At 41.5% G+C, this 18,482-nt stretch overlaps 1 protein-coding gene across 5 annotated transcripts in view; it reads right to left on the bottom strand.

The window, feature by feature from the left end:
* Positions 1-3,262: 3,262 nt before the first annotated feature.
* The window catches only part of LOC135463739 (uncharacterized), a 29,727-nt gene continuing 14,507 nt past the window's right edge, over positions 3,263-18,482 (bottom strand). The window contains exon 3 of one of the 5 annotated variants that reach the window (XM_064741151.1): positions 3,263-5,225. In XM_064741151.1, the coding sequence (XP_064597221.1) occupies positions 4,732-5,225 (494 nt within the window). In that variant the 3' untranslated portion in view covers positions 3,263-4,731. Of the gene's footprint in view, positions 5,226-7,163; positions 7,690-14,336; positions 15,716-16,890; positions 18,317-18,482 lie in introns of those variants that run through there. The other 4 variants (XM_064741153.1, XM_064741154.1, XM_064741156.1 and 1 more) reach the window with 4 other exon arrangements.

Here is an 18,482-nt window from a genome sequence, read left to right as displayed (position 1 = left end):
ACAGACCGGATATCGTACAAAGGAACATGTGACTCGTACCTTTAGCAGCTACAATCGTACCTCAAGGCTTGCAACAATTACATTGCAGTTAATTTTCAAGCAATCAGCTCTGAGACGAAAAACTGTTCTAAATTCTGATTCCTATTTTCCTGAAAGCCACATACCGGATATAGATTAAATGGCCAGGTATAAACTGTGAGTCGCTTCCGCAATCAATTTGCACAGGGACTTAAAAGAAGTTGAAAGCGAATTATAGCAAGACTTCCACAGTAGGCTAAAAGCTGGTTCAGAAACTTGTATTGTGAATATATAGATCTACCAGTCATCTGTTATTCCCGTGTAACTAACTATACCTTATACCTGACGTAAGTTAGAGACCTACATTCCGTTACCATAGAATATTCCCACCCCTTAAAATTGCATAGCATGATCACAATATACGATACGTGTAGATCTCTTTCCAGGCCAATGTGCATGTATATGTTTAGGATGTCAGGCATCAGCTACTGCATGGACACGTACGGCGTTAGACAACACTCAGAAGAATGAATGAAAAAAAGATACAAAAAAAAAAATAAAATAAATATATAAATTATGTTTCAATACTTTAAATAAATGGTAATTTAATAAAACATTTTGAATTATAATTTTGAGTAAATGGATTCTGTGTATTCAAATAGACTTTCCCGCCGTGAGTTCAAGTCCCGTCCATGCTGGCTTCCTTTCCACCCGTGCCTGAGAAGGACTACCAACAGCCTGCGAATGGTCGTTGGCTTCCCCTGGTTTCCTTTCACCATAATGCTGGCCGCCGTCGTATAAGTGAAATATTTTTGAGTGCAGCGTAAAACACCAATGAAATAAATAAATACATAAATAAATAAATATATAAATCAAATAGACTTTTTTATGAAACTGTATACCTGATTGCCTGTGTCGGTTTAGAGGTTTTTAAGACATTTATTATCTCTGTATGTGAGCATCTTTTTTTTTTTTTGGCACTCATGTAAGCATTTCTCTAGGTAGACAGGGGTTGGGAAGAGGCGTACCAGCCGGCCGTCTGGAGATCAACTGGGGCAGTGAATCTGTTGTCTTTGGGGGATTTAAAGTCATCCCGGCGATATACTATTCCAGCAGGTTATAATATTATAATTAAGACCAATGGCAAATATACACTGTATGATTAACGGTAAAATACTGGCAGCAAAGTTACCAGTAACTTGCTATAAATGTGTACAGTACGTTTCCACTGTAGAATTTACAATATTTTTAATGTAAATTTAGAGTAAATAGCTTACAGTGTAGAACGTAAATTATCGTTTAGTTATTGAACATGATTTATTCCAAATGCTCCCAAATGGTGGTTTCAGCTATATGCAAAAGTGCCTGAGTTCATTCAGTAGAAAGCCAGGTTACACAGATCCTTGATCCTTTGCTGTTTAGGGCACATCATAAAGGATTTGTTTTTGGATTCATTTGATTATTATACTTCGCTGTACTCAAGAATATTTCACTTATACCCTGGTGGACTGGACTATGGCGAGGGGAAACTGAGCAGGGTTCGGGGAAACTCACGATCCTTTGCAAATTGTTACCACGCCTCCACACGTGTGGCCGGAGCACGAGCTGGAGTTGAACTCACAGCAACCGCACTGGGGAAAGAATCCTTGCTTATTGCACCGCGTTGGTACGCTAAGCACGGAGGCCCCTTTACCTGATTTGTGTTCAACGCGTTAGACAGCTACAATATAACAGCTTGCATAGAGTTACATGGATGGAGCAAACCAATTTCAAGGAGTAAACCATAGACATTCGGCAAGTACCTGACGAATTATCCCACCCTGACATAGTGCAACGACTGGTTGACCCGTATCAGTATAATGGCTTGGGCGGGTCGGTAAGGCGTCTTAGTGAAGCAGCACTAGATAGAAGAATGGTGGAAATCCGTCCCGCAACAAGGAGGCAGATTACATGCACTCTAAGGATTCCTTCGTCGTCATATGACTGAAAAATTGTTAAATACGATGTTGAACCCCAAGGACTCACTCACTCCCACCTTGACAGATGTTCACCTGAAACGTGACATCGAAGTTTATGACACCTAGGTTGGCCCCTAAATGGAAAAATCCCTTTTTCAAAATGTTACAAATATTTCGACAACATTAAAGGCAAGGAAATCGCCAAATTCTCCGGCTGGAATCTGACAAGTGCAAGGCAACGGTCTCCAAGATATAAAAGGTGGAGTAAACTGAAAAATTACATGAAGTTCAGATGAAAGAGTGCAAAAAGGTACTTGTAAATGTGGTCTTCTATATTTTTTTGATATTTCTTTAAAGAAAAAAAAGACACTTTGAGTTAATTTTGTATGGTGGGTATTTGGGACCACCTTTTGGTATATATTGTCTTTGTATAAGAATGTTATCAATGAAGATGTAACGCGTCTTTAATAAATATATTTGCACTAGAATATGGTCTTCACTGCTAAAATGTGTTCAACCTAGATTTCGAATATATTTATACATTCAATGTATTCATAACCATGTAATTCAGATTAAATTCAGGAGCTTGGATATACACAACGAATTAATATTCAAATCAATTTGTCAGACAAGCATCACATCCTAATTAAGACAATTATTGATCAAGGATGACATGTATCAAATTATGGTCGGAACTATTCACCATACATTTTTTTTTTCAAATACCTTTTCTTCCGATAGAAAAAATCGAAAAAAAAATATTAAAGGCCGTTTTTGCGTGAATAAGATTTCACACTCCATCTGGTTTTGACATTTCTTTTAAATTTTCTTCTACTTAAATGAATGACAGAGAGCTCATCTGTGTTGACAGGATTGTAATTAACAGTGAGGGGATATGTATGGATCGAAGTGTTCTTGTTTGACTGGGGTGGGGCTTGAATCGCGAAATTGCTTTGGTCATATTACGACGAGATCTCCTTATAACAGGTTGGTTTTGTCGAGTCGACAACCTATAGCCACGTACTTCATAGCCTAACAATCTAACACAGCGAAGCTAAATCGACACTGCGTGGATTCGAACTCCCAACATCTCCTTATCCCGTTATTATAATAACATGATAATAATAAGAAAAAATCACTGAACTAAGACATTGTTTTGAATTGAGAGCAAAAAAAGCAGGTTCATAGAAGCGATTTAGCCATTTGTAACTAAGCAATTTGTAACCATGCAAACATAGAAGACCCATGAAGAAGACACAGAAGTGTGCACAAAGTTTTTTCAGAACTTTATTTTATTTACGAAGCTGTCATCATACATCCTTTGCTCCGGATAAAGTTCCATTGTACACTTCCAAGGATCAAGAAACTGTGATGAGCTTAAATCTTCACTTTGGTTTGACATTGTACGATAATTTTACATTTTGTCTCAAAGGCAACTTTTTGTATGAAAAAAAAGAGTCATAATTTTAGTATTGTTAGTGAAGAGTTTTGAAGTTAATACTACATGTAAGTATTATGTAAGCTAGTAATGCATGACGGTACCTTCGTTCCGGTATTTTTGGTGAAGTCACTAATGCAGTCATACATCTTTGTGTTTTCTCGGAGTAGTGCCATACTTCTGTCGTCTCGTACCTCAGGCCGTTAAAAGTTAGAGTGAGTCTGCTATGAAAGCACACACTTCCACAAATAGACACACTCAAATTTCGATGGTCTCACCTTCATTTATTAGCAGCCTCTCGTTCTCGAAGATCATCTTCCCACGTTACATGTATAAAACGAAGCTAACCCGTATAACGGCGACCGCGGTAGGTATTTGAGCCATGACTTTCATAGTGTTCGGCTCCGTTTAAACTTTTGCAAAAAATAACCAGTGTGCTTTTATCAAACAGACGTAGCAGGTTTTTGAATAGTTCACACATTTGTCGGTGGAAAATTGCAGTAGTTTTACGCTTCAAAATGAGCGATGTTGTGGTGGCAGAAGTGCGGATCCGATGGAAACTCTCCTGATACTGAATGCTACATAATCTACACTCACAGCGGCCACCGCGAGTGATAAGATTCGATTTAACATGGGACGATGATTTTTGAGACCGACAGACCGCTAATGAATAAAGCTGAGGCCACCGACATAGTATCGGGAATATTTGGGGAGTCCTGTACTCTCACAGGAGACATACTGTAAGTGCTTATAAAGGTACGGTGTGGTTGAACTCTGACACCACTAAAAGAAAAGTAAATATAAGAATGCATGACTACGCTATATAGTGACTTCAAAATAATATGGGTACGAGGGTGTCGTCATGCAGACTATAGCCTATGGAAACCAGCTTCCACAATGTCGTCAACCTGAAACCAGGGAAACTTCTTTGGCGTTGAAAATTTGAGGAAATTATTTACTTGAAAAAAAGAAATTGAGCAATATAATAAAAATGTCCTTGTTCATGGGGAATACAACAGAACGCTTCGAACCATTTGTTTATCATGTCCATTTTAGGTATTTTGCAAGGGCATCCCACAGAAAAAAAAAGAAAGTTCTTTGTATTTTACAGATTTCTCCACAAATGTTTTGTCGGCGCCAAGATGTTACTTTGCAGATGTTCTCGTTTACAGGAAAGGGAAAGCGCCTCAAAATATGTTATGGTAAGCAGGCTGTGAAATACATCGCGTGTCCGCGCAATCTTCGCTGATAAACTACATAGAGAGGAATTACGTATTACTTGAAAGTTTCCACCCTCCGTATCAGTTAGCATTTCTCTTACAGAAGTGTGCGCCTTCTCTCGGCGAAGGCCGCTCTGGCTTCGGTAAACTCCGGAGAGGTGTTTGGGCTAACAGGATATCCGGTGACCCGGAGGAATTTAAAAAGGCTACAGCGCAGGCTCAGGAAGGACTCACTCTTGTAGTTAGAGCCTGACGGCGTCGTGATAGATCGGAAGAAATCAACCATGTACGGTGCCAGCATCGCCGGTGGGATGTCGTTGATGAATCGTCTGTCATGACAGGTTTGTCTCTCCCACAGCCATCGCTCGAAGATGCTCACAGATACCACCATGTTACTCACGCTGGGCTTGGGGATGCTTTCGATGTCCTTAATCTTTCCACGACGAATACGGTTCAACTCGCGAGGCGTCATCGAGGCAATATTCACCAACGATACATTTTCCGGCCAGGGGACGTCACCTACTGAAGTCGTGTGATTGCCACCAGATGGCGTCAACATCTGCATGTGTTGACTTTCCCGTACGTGTACATCTGGAAATAGAGTGACAAATATTTCATTCTCAGTGCTGAAAGTGATTGATACAATCATAATTATTCAAATACACAGCAGTTTAATAGTTAAGGTTTTTCTGTTTCACGTGTCATGGATAACTAAACACAATTTATTATTACTACAGCGTCTGCATAAATGGCAGTTCGTTGTGGTGACAGTGAGTCACAATATCTGCAAATTATCGAAAAAAAGCGTACAACTCCAATCCAACAAATGAAACAAACTCTTAGCTGCTCCACAAGAAAACATTTGACTATTAGCTAAAATTGTCACAGAATCCACATTTTGCCTCAAGCTTGAGTACATCAGCTGTTCTTCTATCATGTACATCTTACCAAGAAACAACCGACCGAAGCTATTAGTTTACTATACACAAGAAGATTAACCTGGCCCAGAAATTTGGATCAAAATATACCATAGCTGAAACAATAAACAAGTCATCTATGCACCAAGAATTGAAAAAGTAGGCAAAAGGTTAGTCGCTCTGCTGAATACCTGCTCAGTTGTGATGTACCCCACAAATGGGTTAACGTGTTCACTGAATTTAGTTCGGTTGTTTTGGTAACAAGTGCGGTATCCTGACATAAAGGCTATAGATTGATGGCGCTTGCCAAAATCCGGCCCATCCTCCGAAACCAGTCACGTGTACAAGTCCATGTTTTGGAGTTTCTGGGGATACAATCAGGGGCATAACACCCGATATGCACGCCATATCAGATATAGCAGGCCCACCACATACAGGACCACTTGTGTTAATTTATATTGAAAAGCAAGGGGTCCTTCTGGTATTTCTGGGCCAAAGAAAGGGAAAGTATGCATTGCTGAGAGCCAAGTGCGAATGATGTGGTTTTTCGGAAGATGGGGGGGTCGGGGGGTGGGTGGTGGGGAGGGGGGGGGGTGAGGGCTGTGTGTGTGAAAATTTCCATCCACCCCTGTTTAGCAGGACGAACTTGACAGGTGGAGTTGCACTAACAAGGTCTCATTTCATTGAAGCCCAAATTCAAACATCTTCAAACAGCGATGACATTAGAAATAATTCCCGGAAGGGATCTAACAGAGCTCATGCCCATAAACATATTGTTCCCAACGCATCAGTCAAGTATTAAGAAAAAGGGATGACGACAAAAATAAAAGCAGTGGCATTCATCAAACAAAACAAGGAATTCATCGCCTTAAATCCCAGCCATATAGTAAACGCGTAATAATTATATAAATAACAGATGCATGGAAACCTCATCTAATCCACATCATCATCATCGACGCTTTATCGTCACGAAGGCGCCACTAACAATGATTGTTGGTCAACAAAAATTCTCTAGGTTGAAACCTGCACCTCGTGAGCCCTAGTGCTTGAAAGCAAGCGCCTTTAATCACTACACTACGACCTCCTTCCCATCATGGATTAAATGCGCGGCAGAATCTGTGGGAGATGGTGTCGAGCATGCGACATCTCCAGTCAATGTTGTATCTGCAGTGAAGGGGAGGCTTTAGCGGCGTAAGTGGGAACAAAATAATATGTGAAGTTGGAGCAAATTATCTCGCAAATATGACTTTACATTAGGTCAAATTCAGATCTGTAATCACTAATTCTAGTTTTTCTAGAACAAATCACATTGTAGTACGATCTTGAGATGACTTTACAACATAGTGACGAACGCAAAAAGTTCTTTAAGAAAAAGCAATGGTTTTTTAACTTCTTTTCAAATGAATTGCGAAACGCACCCTCATGTAAAGGGCCCGGATACAAGCACCCCTCACTGGACTGTACCTTCTGCACTATTAGGGGCGTTTCTCTGTTACAAAATAATGGCTTTGAACATCGGAATACAAATAGCTGGATCAAACATCTTCATGCACTTGAATTTGTGAATGAAATACATCACACAAAGTTCTTTCCAGCGTATACAAACCTAAAATATGCCTACACGCAATTGATCGTGATGACCGCCTACTTAGGAGGGAGCGTTTCCTCTCGAAGCAGGTTCCTCCTGTGCCTATAAGCGCTGTAGCACCCTACGAATATGGAGGAGGTCTTCGGGCATTCAGGATAGTTCGCTTCTTTGAGGTACCGAAAAATACTGACTTTCAGCGCCTGGAAAGATTCCAGTTTGTAATTCTGTCCTGACGGAGTTTTCACGGTGGAGAAGAAGTCGGAGAGGTAAGCGTCCAGTTCACGAGGGGGAATGTCTACGATGCTACGCCGGTCCGTAACCGAGGTCTCCCACAGCCAGCGCTCGAAGGCCCCTACTCCAGCCACCATGTTGATCACAGTTCGCTTAGGAAGCCGTTCCGGATGGGCTATCCGCATCCTCCGGGCGACGTTCGCCTCCGTGGATCCTCGCACCCCCAAAGGACGATCGGAGTCGGCAGATATAAGCATTAGTTCACTGGATGGAGTGATAAACCCGTCGCCACCAAGAGAAGATCCTTCCACCATAGTCCCTACCAACAACAACAACACAGACGAAATTCTTGAGCAGGCCAGAAAACACCACTCTTTTTTATGATGATGATGAAAACAACGAAATTTATACTACAAGACTTGTGAACATTTATAACATGAAACTCGTCATGGACATGCGAGAACACCACCTCAACGTGTTAATATATAGTAGTATCTTTTCGCATTTTGTATACAGTTGAATGTCTGTTACACTTTGGAAAGCGTTACTCTAACACTACAAATTCTTCCCCTCCTCCACCACAGCGGAAATGTAGGATTTTACAAATTCTTCCCCTCCTCCACCACAGCGGAAATGTAGGATTTTACAAATTCTTCCCCTCCTCCACCACAGCGGAAATGTAGGATTTTACAAATTCTTCCCCTCCTCCGCCACAGCGGAAATGTTGGATTTTACCTAATCAAGGTCACATGAAACATTTTAGTCCACGCACTTCTCATCTGATTATGTTTTCACATATGGCAACTGGTGAAAAGGCCTGCACAAAATGGGAAGTCCTCTGATATATATTTATGAACCAAGTATTTAACACTACCCTCTACTCTCCCATCACCAGTAGCAGTCGTCACCTCCACTGTCATTATGGTGTCTTACATCATAATCTAAGGAACGATGTACGTGTATTTCAGCGCAACTGGTATCGTACGCTGTACTCAAGAGCTCCGAACTTACACAAGGGAGGGATGTCTGGAGGAAACGGGCAAGAGACAAGCCAAAATCTGCGTGTTGGGGAGGAGCGCCAAAAAGACGGGGATGGCCTTTGTATGAAGAGAGAACTGCCAAAAACGGTAACCTCTACGTATGACAGGGGTCGTCAAAAAGACGGAGGTAGCCTTTATATGTGAAGAGTAGTGCCACCAGAAGGAAGACAATCAATAAGTGTGATAGAGGTCTCCCTAAAGACGGAGATAGCCTTTATATGTGAAGAGTAGTGCCACCAGAAGGAAGATAATCAATAAGTGTGATAGAGGTCTCCCTAAAGACGGAGAGAACTGTCAACAGAAATGAGATGAACTGTAAACTTACAAGAACATGTGGGAGGGGTCATAAAAACAGAGAAGTAGCCTGTATATGTGAAATGAACGGTCAAGAGATACGAGATAATCTGTATGTGTGGAGTGAATGAGTGAGTGAGTGAGTGCTTGGGGTTTAACGTCGTACTTAACAATTTTTCACTCATATGACCACAAATGAACCCTTAAGGTGCATGTATTGGTATGTACCTCCTTGTTGCAGGACGGATTTCCACCGCTCTTTTATCTAGTTCTTTTCACTGAGACGCCTTGCCGAAGGCAAGTAATTCGCCCCGCCCAAGCCATAATACCAGCCGTTGCACTATCCACTTCATGCTGAACGCCAAGCGAGGAAGATACAAATTCCTCTTTTAAGGTCTTAGGTATGACTCGACCCAGGATTGACCCTGGATCTACTGCTCCCGAAGGGGACACTCTACCAACTGTGCTATCGGCGCAGGTCTGTATGTGTGGAAGAGAACGTAAAAAATACGGAGGTTGATTCTATATGTGGTCAGAACTGCCACGAGAATGGAGATGATCTATACTTGTGGGAGGTAGCGTTTATATGCGGAGAAAAGAGTCAGGAGAAAGGAGATGATCTGCACATGAATATGTGGGAGGAGTCAAACAAAGACGGCAGTAGCTTTTATATGTGCAGAGAACGGCCAAGAGGAAGGTGAACTGTACGTGTACATGTGGGAGAGGCCGTACAAAGATCGAGGTAGCTTTTATATGTGGAGAGAGCGGCCAAGAGGAAGGTCATCTGTACGTGCACATGTGGGAGGGGTAATAAAAAGACGGAAGTAGCTTTCATATACGGACAAAACGGCCAAGAGGAAGGTGAGCTGTACGTGCATATGTGAGAGGGGTAATAAAAAGATGGAGGTCGCTTTTATATGTGGAGAGAAGGGCGAAGAGGACGATGATATGTACGTGCGCATGCGGAGGGGTAATAAAAAGAAGGAGGTAGCTTTTATATGTGGAGAGAACGCCATGAGGAAGGTGATCTGTACGTTCATATGTGGCAGGGGTAATAAAAAGAAGGAGGTAGCTTCTATATGTGGAGAGAACGGCCATGCGGAAGGTGATCTGTACGTTCATATGTGGCAGGGGTAATAAAATGACGGAGGTAGCTTTTATATGTGGAGAGAACGACCTAGACAACGAGCATGATCTCTAGCACTGAGAAGATGGAGTTATATCTTGTGTGAAGGGCATCTTCAAGACGTCAAGACGCCATGCACGAAGAAGGTCGCATCTAAGTTTGAGATCGCTTCTTTGAGATCGTCATGAGAAAGGAGATAACATTTTGGTGTAGAAGAGACCACCAAGATGGCGAAGGTTACGGCTACCCTTATATGTGTATACAAGCCTATTAATAAGACAGAGACAGCCTATATGTGGAAGAGTTCGTCAAGACGAATGCAACGTTGATGTGTAGAGGAGACCAGGCAGAACAAACAAACGCACGAGTAAGAAGTCGTCAAGGGAAAGGAGATAGCCTCCATACTAGAACGAAACAGCCAGGAGGACGGGAGTAACCTTTATGTGTTCAGGGCCTTCGTGGAAGGGCAGAGGAATCAGATTCTCTTGACGCGTGAAGTGCATCATTTATATACATGCAATCAGATCTAAAAGCAGCCATAACTATGCTGAAATGTCACTTAGTTGAATTAAACTACGTCAAGTCTGTCCTAGGACCTTTCTTTAGCTAGACAGATTACACTCCAGTACTTCACACAATCCTCACTTCACTTAAACAAGATCCGTCGCAAGACGCTTAGTCTTCCGGGCCACACTCAACAGTTCCGTTCATTAATGACGTTATGTCCTGCACGCAATACACGCTGTCAGCTTAACACAGGGCAACATTTATTTAAAGGACTGGTATTATACTACATTCAGTATACATTTGTATACATTCAGTATACACATGTGCTATGTATCAAATTAGGATGGGGAATGGTAACAGAGTTCGACACGCACGTTTTGCATTTATAAACCAGTGGAGTGGAGACCAGGCACTGGACATACTACATCAGTATTGAGAGACTCGAACAACCATTCACTATCAACAAGTTCCAATTTGATGTTCAAAGAGTAATCACTCTAGAAATAACTGACGTGGCGCAGTTCAAATGGCACATGCTCACATGATTTCTGCAATCCTTACACATCTCTATGGAAATCCAATCATAACCATAGTTGTAGGAGATTCACCCACTATCTGCATGCCCCTATTCCATATTCAAAGTGTAAACACTCCGGACATAATTGATGCGGCGCTAAATAGCACATGCGCTTTTGGTATTTTTTGGTATGCCTACAAAATGTCACGCAAATTCAATCAAGACTATAAGTATAGATAGGTCGATAGATTTCATATCCCTAAATATCTAAGGAAAATTTCGACTGGGCGAGCAATGCACCGTAGTAAGCTTGAATGCTGTACTAGCGCTACCAATCGTCATTTTGCGCATATTGCGAACATAATTTGCGACTTGCGAAATTATTTTCCGATAACGTCGCCACCTTGGCGAAGCAGCGCAATCCTACGGTGCTACAAGAACATTTGGTTTCAGGGCCATTTTCCGTTCTATTCAACATTGTGTCGAGACCGGGGCTTCTGCACTGTCCATCAGTAAACCGGAACTTTAGGAAGTTCAGTCTGTACAAACAGAAACACTCAACAGGATGCACCTTTACCTGTGCAAATATCAAGTAGAAAAATGAGCAAAACAACGTAACAGAACGTCGTAAAGAGACATGATATTCAGAAATACTGATTGATTTGACTGAGAATTGAGAAACTCACAATGACGAACAAAACTAACCTAGCAACTGGATATCTATTTGTAAATCCCACGTACCTTGTCGACTTCCTTTCCTCTACAGGTCATTTGACTAATTAATATATTAAATGAAGAGAGATCTCGTAAAGTTTAGGTTTTAGTGAGTAACGCTATGATATAACATTCGTGTCCATTCAATGACGCCATGCAAGAAGAAATAGTATCTATGCATGTATAGCTATGTGGACGTTGAACTTGTTGAACAGTACAATACTCCTCGATGAATACTCCTCGATGTATGAACATTGCGGAACGACAAAGACAGAAACGTTAGGAAGCAACCTGCTCAGTCCGTTAAATACAAATGAACCACCAACTATGATGAAAATTACCACCATCAGGGATGCTATTTTGAGATTTGTACACGTCTACGGCAGCAACAAGCACAAAAAAGCAACCAAGGGCATGTAAATCTAAGCGTAACGTACTATAAAACGGTATCTATACCGGTGATAGTAAGATGACAAAGGTGCTTGGCATGTTGCAAAGTGATATCACCTGATCATTATCACATCAAATAATACCGTGTTTGTTGGAGCCGAACATGAACGTGGAAATAGGTACTGAACACATCCTATTTTAGATGATACAGACTAATCTCCAAGACCGAGGCATTATTCTGAAGCGTTTTCAACTACACTACATCGTCGTCTCAGTCTGCAGTTTTTGCAAATAGTCCTTCTTTTTCATGAACGCCAGCTGACTCTTCGCAAACCTCGGGGAGCTGGAGATAGACTCCGGGTAGTTACATTGCCGGAGATATCTACTCAGGTAGGTCCGGAAAGTCACGAACGAGTTAAAGTTGTACTCGGCTCCGTTCGGCCGTTTGACCTTGGTGAAAAACTCGGCCAGGTAGACATCCAGTTGCTCTGGCGGGATGTCCGTCATGCTCCGCATATCCTTGCCCAGGCTGTGATCACCGGTCCATAACCACCGTTCAAAACACCCCACTGCTCCCACCATGCTGATGACAGACTGGCGTGGGATGGACGAGATATCTCCGAGCTTTTGGCGCCTGATCATCTGCCATCTGTAAGAATTTGGCGAACGGTGGTCAGGGAGCTTCGAGCCGAGGATTTCATCGCGTTGCACAGCAGCAATACGCGAGTTGTCCCGACTTCCGTCCCTTGTCATAACAGCTGGCAAAGAGAAAGCGAACCCTGGTCAGTCTGGCAAAGAGAATCATCCACAAGCAACGATGTAAGATGAAACTCATCCAAACACCTTCAGAATTAATATTTTGATCGAACAATGGTGCAATGGATGGAGGTTAAGTTAACGACATTCATCCGTGAGCGATAAACAACATTTGAATCACACTATGTTCTATACTAGAGCCCAAGGGCTTTGAAATGGGTCTATTGCTCTTCTTCTATTTTTATCGTATCTAATGACCAATTGTCAACTAGTACAATTCATTCAAGAGCCTATCAGCAATTCTGTGTGTAATGGAGGACCCAGCCCCACCTCATTATGACATGGCCTTAAAGAGAATGCACTGCACCAGAACGTCATACTATAATATACTGTAAGATTGTAGACATTTTCCCGAAATTTATTTGCAACGAAATCGTTACAATTTCTATTTTTTCGGTCAGTGCATGAGCATCTTCCTTATTTGTAACGTTACGGCGTGTGGCAACAGACCAAGAAAACATACCGTGATACATGTTTTGGTCCTTACATTGTATAGTTGTATCTCGACAGTATGTACAATCTGTCAACTATTTTTCCGGTCTTTCAAGATTATATCCAAATGTTCATCACATATACCTGTAGCAAACGTAATTAACAGCTCATTCCACAATTTAACTGATAGCTTCTTCAACAGACCATGAAAAACTTTGTGTAATAAGTTTGTTGGCATTCACGCAATTAGGAAGATCAGCTATTGGGCAGTAATCCAAGGGGTCAAGCAGTACTACAGATAATTTTCAGAGGAAGTGCGGTACTCCCCACTTTTCCAAAAGGGGGAGTACTGGGTAAGCTTACCGCACCACACATTTATTGAAAATATTCAACATTATTTTGGGTTCCGAATAATACACCTGGAAACTGAGAAGTTGACAGTGAAGGGAGTTGAGAAAATCGAAAGACATACACGTGCATACATGTCTATGCATGCTGGGTTTTTTCCAATACTTTACCTTTTCATTTTGTTTTGACAGCAGAGGCTGCAGTATTATTTCATTCTTTGGTAACTTGCCTAATGCGACTGGTACTTTATTTTTACCTGTTGAAACGTTACTGTAAAAACGGACAACTGGGATCAAAATATAATACGCTTGTCATGCTAAATGCAGATTTACGCCCACATTAAAAGACAATAAATTATTCGCGCTTTATTCATTGGCAGTATATTGTATAAATTTAAAGTGTTTCTGAACACCAGCTGTTTTCGTGATCGTTTGTATTTCATTGCATTAGCTTCTCTCTTCAGAACTCACCTATACATGTACACGTTGGGAAATGGACCCTGGATAACACTTTAACACAGCACAAATAACTGACGATCGGTGTGGAATTAAAAACCATACACTGGGAGCGATATTAGGACGATGTAATGCATTACAGTACCAGAACTGAAAATAACCCAAAAGACCATTTTTTTAGCTCTTGCTACATCTTCGTCATGGCAAATAATAGAGAATGTTACAAATACAAATATTACAGTAGTCATTCTCCACGACTGCGGGTACATGCGCCAAGCTAATGAAAAAAAAAAAAATAACATTGCACTTGCACACTGTAAATTCGGTATATTTTTATTTTACAGTTGGAAAAAGGTGGAAGTTGACTCTACATCTAGGTGTCATACTTATCGTATACGGCTTCAGTGTCAATATCCGCTGAACATATGACAGACGCTGTGTTCATGCGAATCAACATCTCTAAACGTGAGAGTTTCGCACTATCTTTGTTCAACTTTCAGCCACTTTCCCGTTTCTGGTAAGCTACTGAGAGACTCACATCACTGAAATATATGTAGCTGTAAGTATAAATATAATTGAAGACGTACAGCATAAAGAGTAAAACCAGAGCAGCGACGACAGTGTAATAGCTGGCAATAACACATGCCAAAAAAGTGTGAATTTACACATATGTACTTTGATGGTGAGGCAATTTAATGTTTTAGCTCTATAAGGATAAGATTCAACAAACCCGAGGACAAACAGCAATATTATGTACTGTCCACGAATTGTATGGTTTCCTCTATATCAAATGTACGCCGAAATGAAATGTTTACAACAATGTGCACGTACAAGCTACGTAAATAATCAATACTGAATGTCATTAAATGGAATTTAATCACACCAGAACATATTTAAATAGCAAATCATACGTAGATAAATTTGATCAGCACATTTTCATCCTACTAACAGAATCCTATTTGTCAATTTAACACATCGTGCAGCTTGATGGCAAATTAATGATTTCATGGAATAGTTCTTTCACTTTCCCAATATTCATCACAAATTCCGAATTTAAGATCGAAAACAAGTTGAAAAGAATTTAAATTTAAATGTAAAAGGAGTATTCTCGATCGTGCATCAGTCAAGAGCCTAGGCATCCCCACCTATGCTCAGGTTTTTCAGAGAAGGCCGTCAAAAATAAACAGAAGCTAAAACTACGCCTGTTGGAAATCTCTAAGTCAAACTCATTTCAATCTTGATTTCTCTCAATTTCTGTCTGTAAGCGAGATGGCTTTCGCGAAAAGTATTTGAGGTTGCACACGTGATTGATACTGGATAGCCTGTGCATTTTAAGTAGAAATCCAGATATGATCGCAACGATTTCAAAGATCCCGGAGAATAATTACTGCCGTTGGGTAGCCTGATAGTAGAGAAAAATTCAGCCAGATACAAATCAAGCTCTTGTGGGGCGATTTCATGAATTCCCCGTTGTTCTTGTTCATGCCTTGACCACAGCCAACCTTCGAACAGGCCAACTGTACTGGTTATGTTCACCAGTCGAGATTTGGACATCTCCTCACGATTTGGAATACGCTTTAGACGCTCAGCTCTCAGTCGCTTACTTTTCATCCTTGAGTGATTGTCCCTCACAGCTGCGTTAACATCCATCCTAAGGCCAAAACTGAGTCCAGTTGTGAATGATTCTGTTCTGACACGCTCGAGGTCTGGTGAGAAAAAGAAACCAGATGTCAGACAGTTGTCAACTAGTTGTCTTGCAAGAAACAGTTTCGTTGTGTGACTTTTTTGGACGCGTGCAAATTCACACATTGTTTGCATTTGATGTAGAACCCTAGCGCTGGCCCTGAATCACTTCCGATCGTTTAAAACGTCGAAAACTGAAAAAAAAACGTAAGACAAACATTAGAATATCTACTCCACTACGATCGCGCCACCGTTGACCTTGTGACATCAGAGGGGTACATCCCCTGCAGGCATGTGAGGCTTCTCTATGTTTACAACACAGACCACAGGAGACAATCGCTATACTTTTGCAACTAATCTTGACACTATTCCTTGCCCAAACATGGCTTTGTTATTGCAGTAACACAGCGCACGGTACTTCAAATTTACACACATGGTCTAAAAATGCCACACATTGAGAAAAAAAATCTCATCAAAAACACCATTTCATTACGGAGGACTCGATCGTATTCGTAAGAGACTTGCTAATTCAACCATGCTTACTAAAATAAAAGGCTGATGGACGAGGCTTATATCCCCCTTAAGAAAGCCAAACGAAAAAGAAAAGAAGTCCAGATTTTCACTCCCGGAATGCAGACGTTCAGTCACTTGCTTGTTTGAAACATTAGGTTGTGACACGAGTGGTAGCTAGCTTTTGCGCTACAATGGCCCTTCAGCTCAAGTCACACCTCGGCAACAGGCCTGGCTGTGCGCGCGATGCCTTACAGCAGGCCGTACCTTGAAGCCCGTAACGGGAACTCGGACAAATTTTAATTGGCGTTTCTGTGTGCAACCAATCGCAATTTCCATTCAATATCATACAAGCTTTATTTATTTTTTGCGGTGATACTTTTTTAAACATAAAAGATAAGCTCGATTGTTACTTTTACCGGTGTTGAGTGGCAGACTGTTCTCGTCACTGTAAATCACAATCTGCTGGCCCGACTGCATGGATCATCGTGTCGCAACCCGGTGGGGCTAACGAATTATAATCTGTGGGCTGCGAAACCGCGCCAAATTCTTCGAGGGCATTACCATAATTCCATGGATGCCCAAATCGTGTCAGACAAAAACGACGAAAACGCGTTTGCGTAATCTACGGTGGCCGGTATGTGAGCAAAAATCGCCCATCGTATCGCCCAGTCGCTATGCTGTGCACGCTTTTCCGTGATCTAATACAACTCCGGTGTCTTTCAAAATATTTGTTGTAAAACTCTATCACTTACACGTATAGGATTTTGAAGGTGCTATTTTAGAAGTGTAGAGGTAGGGGTAATTACACATTCAGCCATACGATAGCTTCAAGAAAAGAACATCGGAGGGCCCAATCCCTGAAATTGCCAATGCTTTGCAGGGCTTTTCAATACGTAATCCCAGCACGTCTTCACAGCATGACGTCACTCGACCAAGGCTCCAGGGCCAAGATAGGTAGAACGTCCAACTTAAATGGAATTTTTTAAGTGGAACTAGTTGAAATTATATTTTTTCAAATGCAGTTTACCTACTTACACAGCAAAAATATTGTGTCTAGGGAACATTTAGTACAAAAATATAGCCGTTGGGGTTCTCATTTACGCCTGTCAGAGTTTATCGTGCGACTTAATGCCAAACAAAAGTACCACCCCACTCAGCGGTCATCCTACCAATGTTTCAACTGCTACAATAAATCACTTTACGGCTCCCAACAATGGCCGTCTGAATCACCATTCAGTAACAGATACATCAACCTTAAAAATCTCCAGCACTCAGGATAAGCTATAGGAAGATATCGAACGTATTAGCTGAGAATATAAAAATTCATTATCATTTGTGTTTTGAAAAAAAAGAAAAAAATGTTTTAAAAATGCAATGAGATGAGGCAAAGTACATTTTAATAAACGGCCTGCCTGGGAATGCTCACCAAAAGACAAACTGCCAGAAAACCTAAGTGTCAAAAAATGATACAAAGCATCCATTCTTTTGCGAAAAAAACGATGCACACCACTCACTCCCAGAACATGCAAACTAATACATGCATATATGTGTCTCAAAAATTCAATGCAATTCTTAACATTTGTATGCTCAAGACTGAGACGTTACCCACTGGGCATATCACAACTAGAGGTCTCCAACAGTTTCACATATGCCTGTCTATGTTGCCATGTCCATCCTTATTTCCATTACTTTGCGTCTGTATGCCTCATAGCTTCGCGAAAACGCACCAGAACCGGTTGTGATAGACAGCGGGTAGTCAGTGCACCGCAGATAGAAATCCAGATAACCCCGTAACGACCTGAGAGAACCAGCCGAATAGTTCTTGCCGTTGGGTTGTTTGATGGTCGAGAAAAATTCCTCCAGGTACACGTCGAGTTCCTCGGGTGGAATATCATGCATGCCTCGCTTTTCTTGATCGTGGAAGTCCCAGAGCCACCTCTCGAACAAAGCCACAGTACTCGTGATGTTTGCCACTCTTGATTTGGACATCGTCTCTCTGTTCCGTATTCGGCTCATACGCTCGTTCTTCAGCCGTTCAGCCTCCTTCTTGGCTCTTGTGTAGGACCCTGCTTTCCCTCTCTCGGCCTGAGCCATATTTCCTGACCAAATTTCTGGTGACAAAAAGAAGCTAAGCGTCAGAAAGAACGCTAAATGAGAGTAACTCTTGCAACGTCAACAAAGGTGTCCCAGCACTTTACATGTGCAGCTGTGATGAAAATATCGTAGACAGTGTCTGGAAATCTTGAACAAGACTAGAAACCCATCCTCATTATACAA

This window comes from Liolophura sinensis, chromosome 3, assembly GCF_032854445.1.
Source record: "Liolophura sinensis isolate JHLJ2023 chromosome 3, CUHK_Ljap_v2, whole genome shotgun sequence".
NCBI classification, from domain to species: Eukaryota; Metazoa; Mollusca; class Polyplacophora; order Chitonida; family Chitonidae; genus Liolophura; species Liolophura sinensis.
This window is presented reverse-complemented; position numbering and strand designations above follow the sequence as displayed.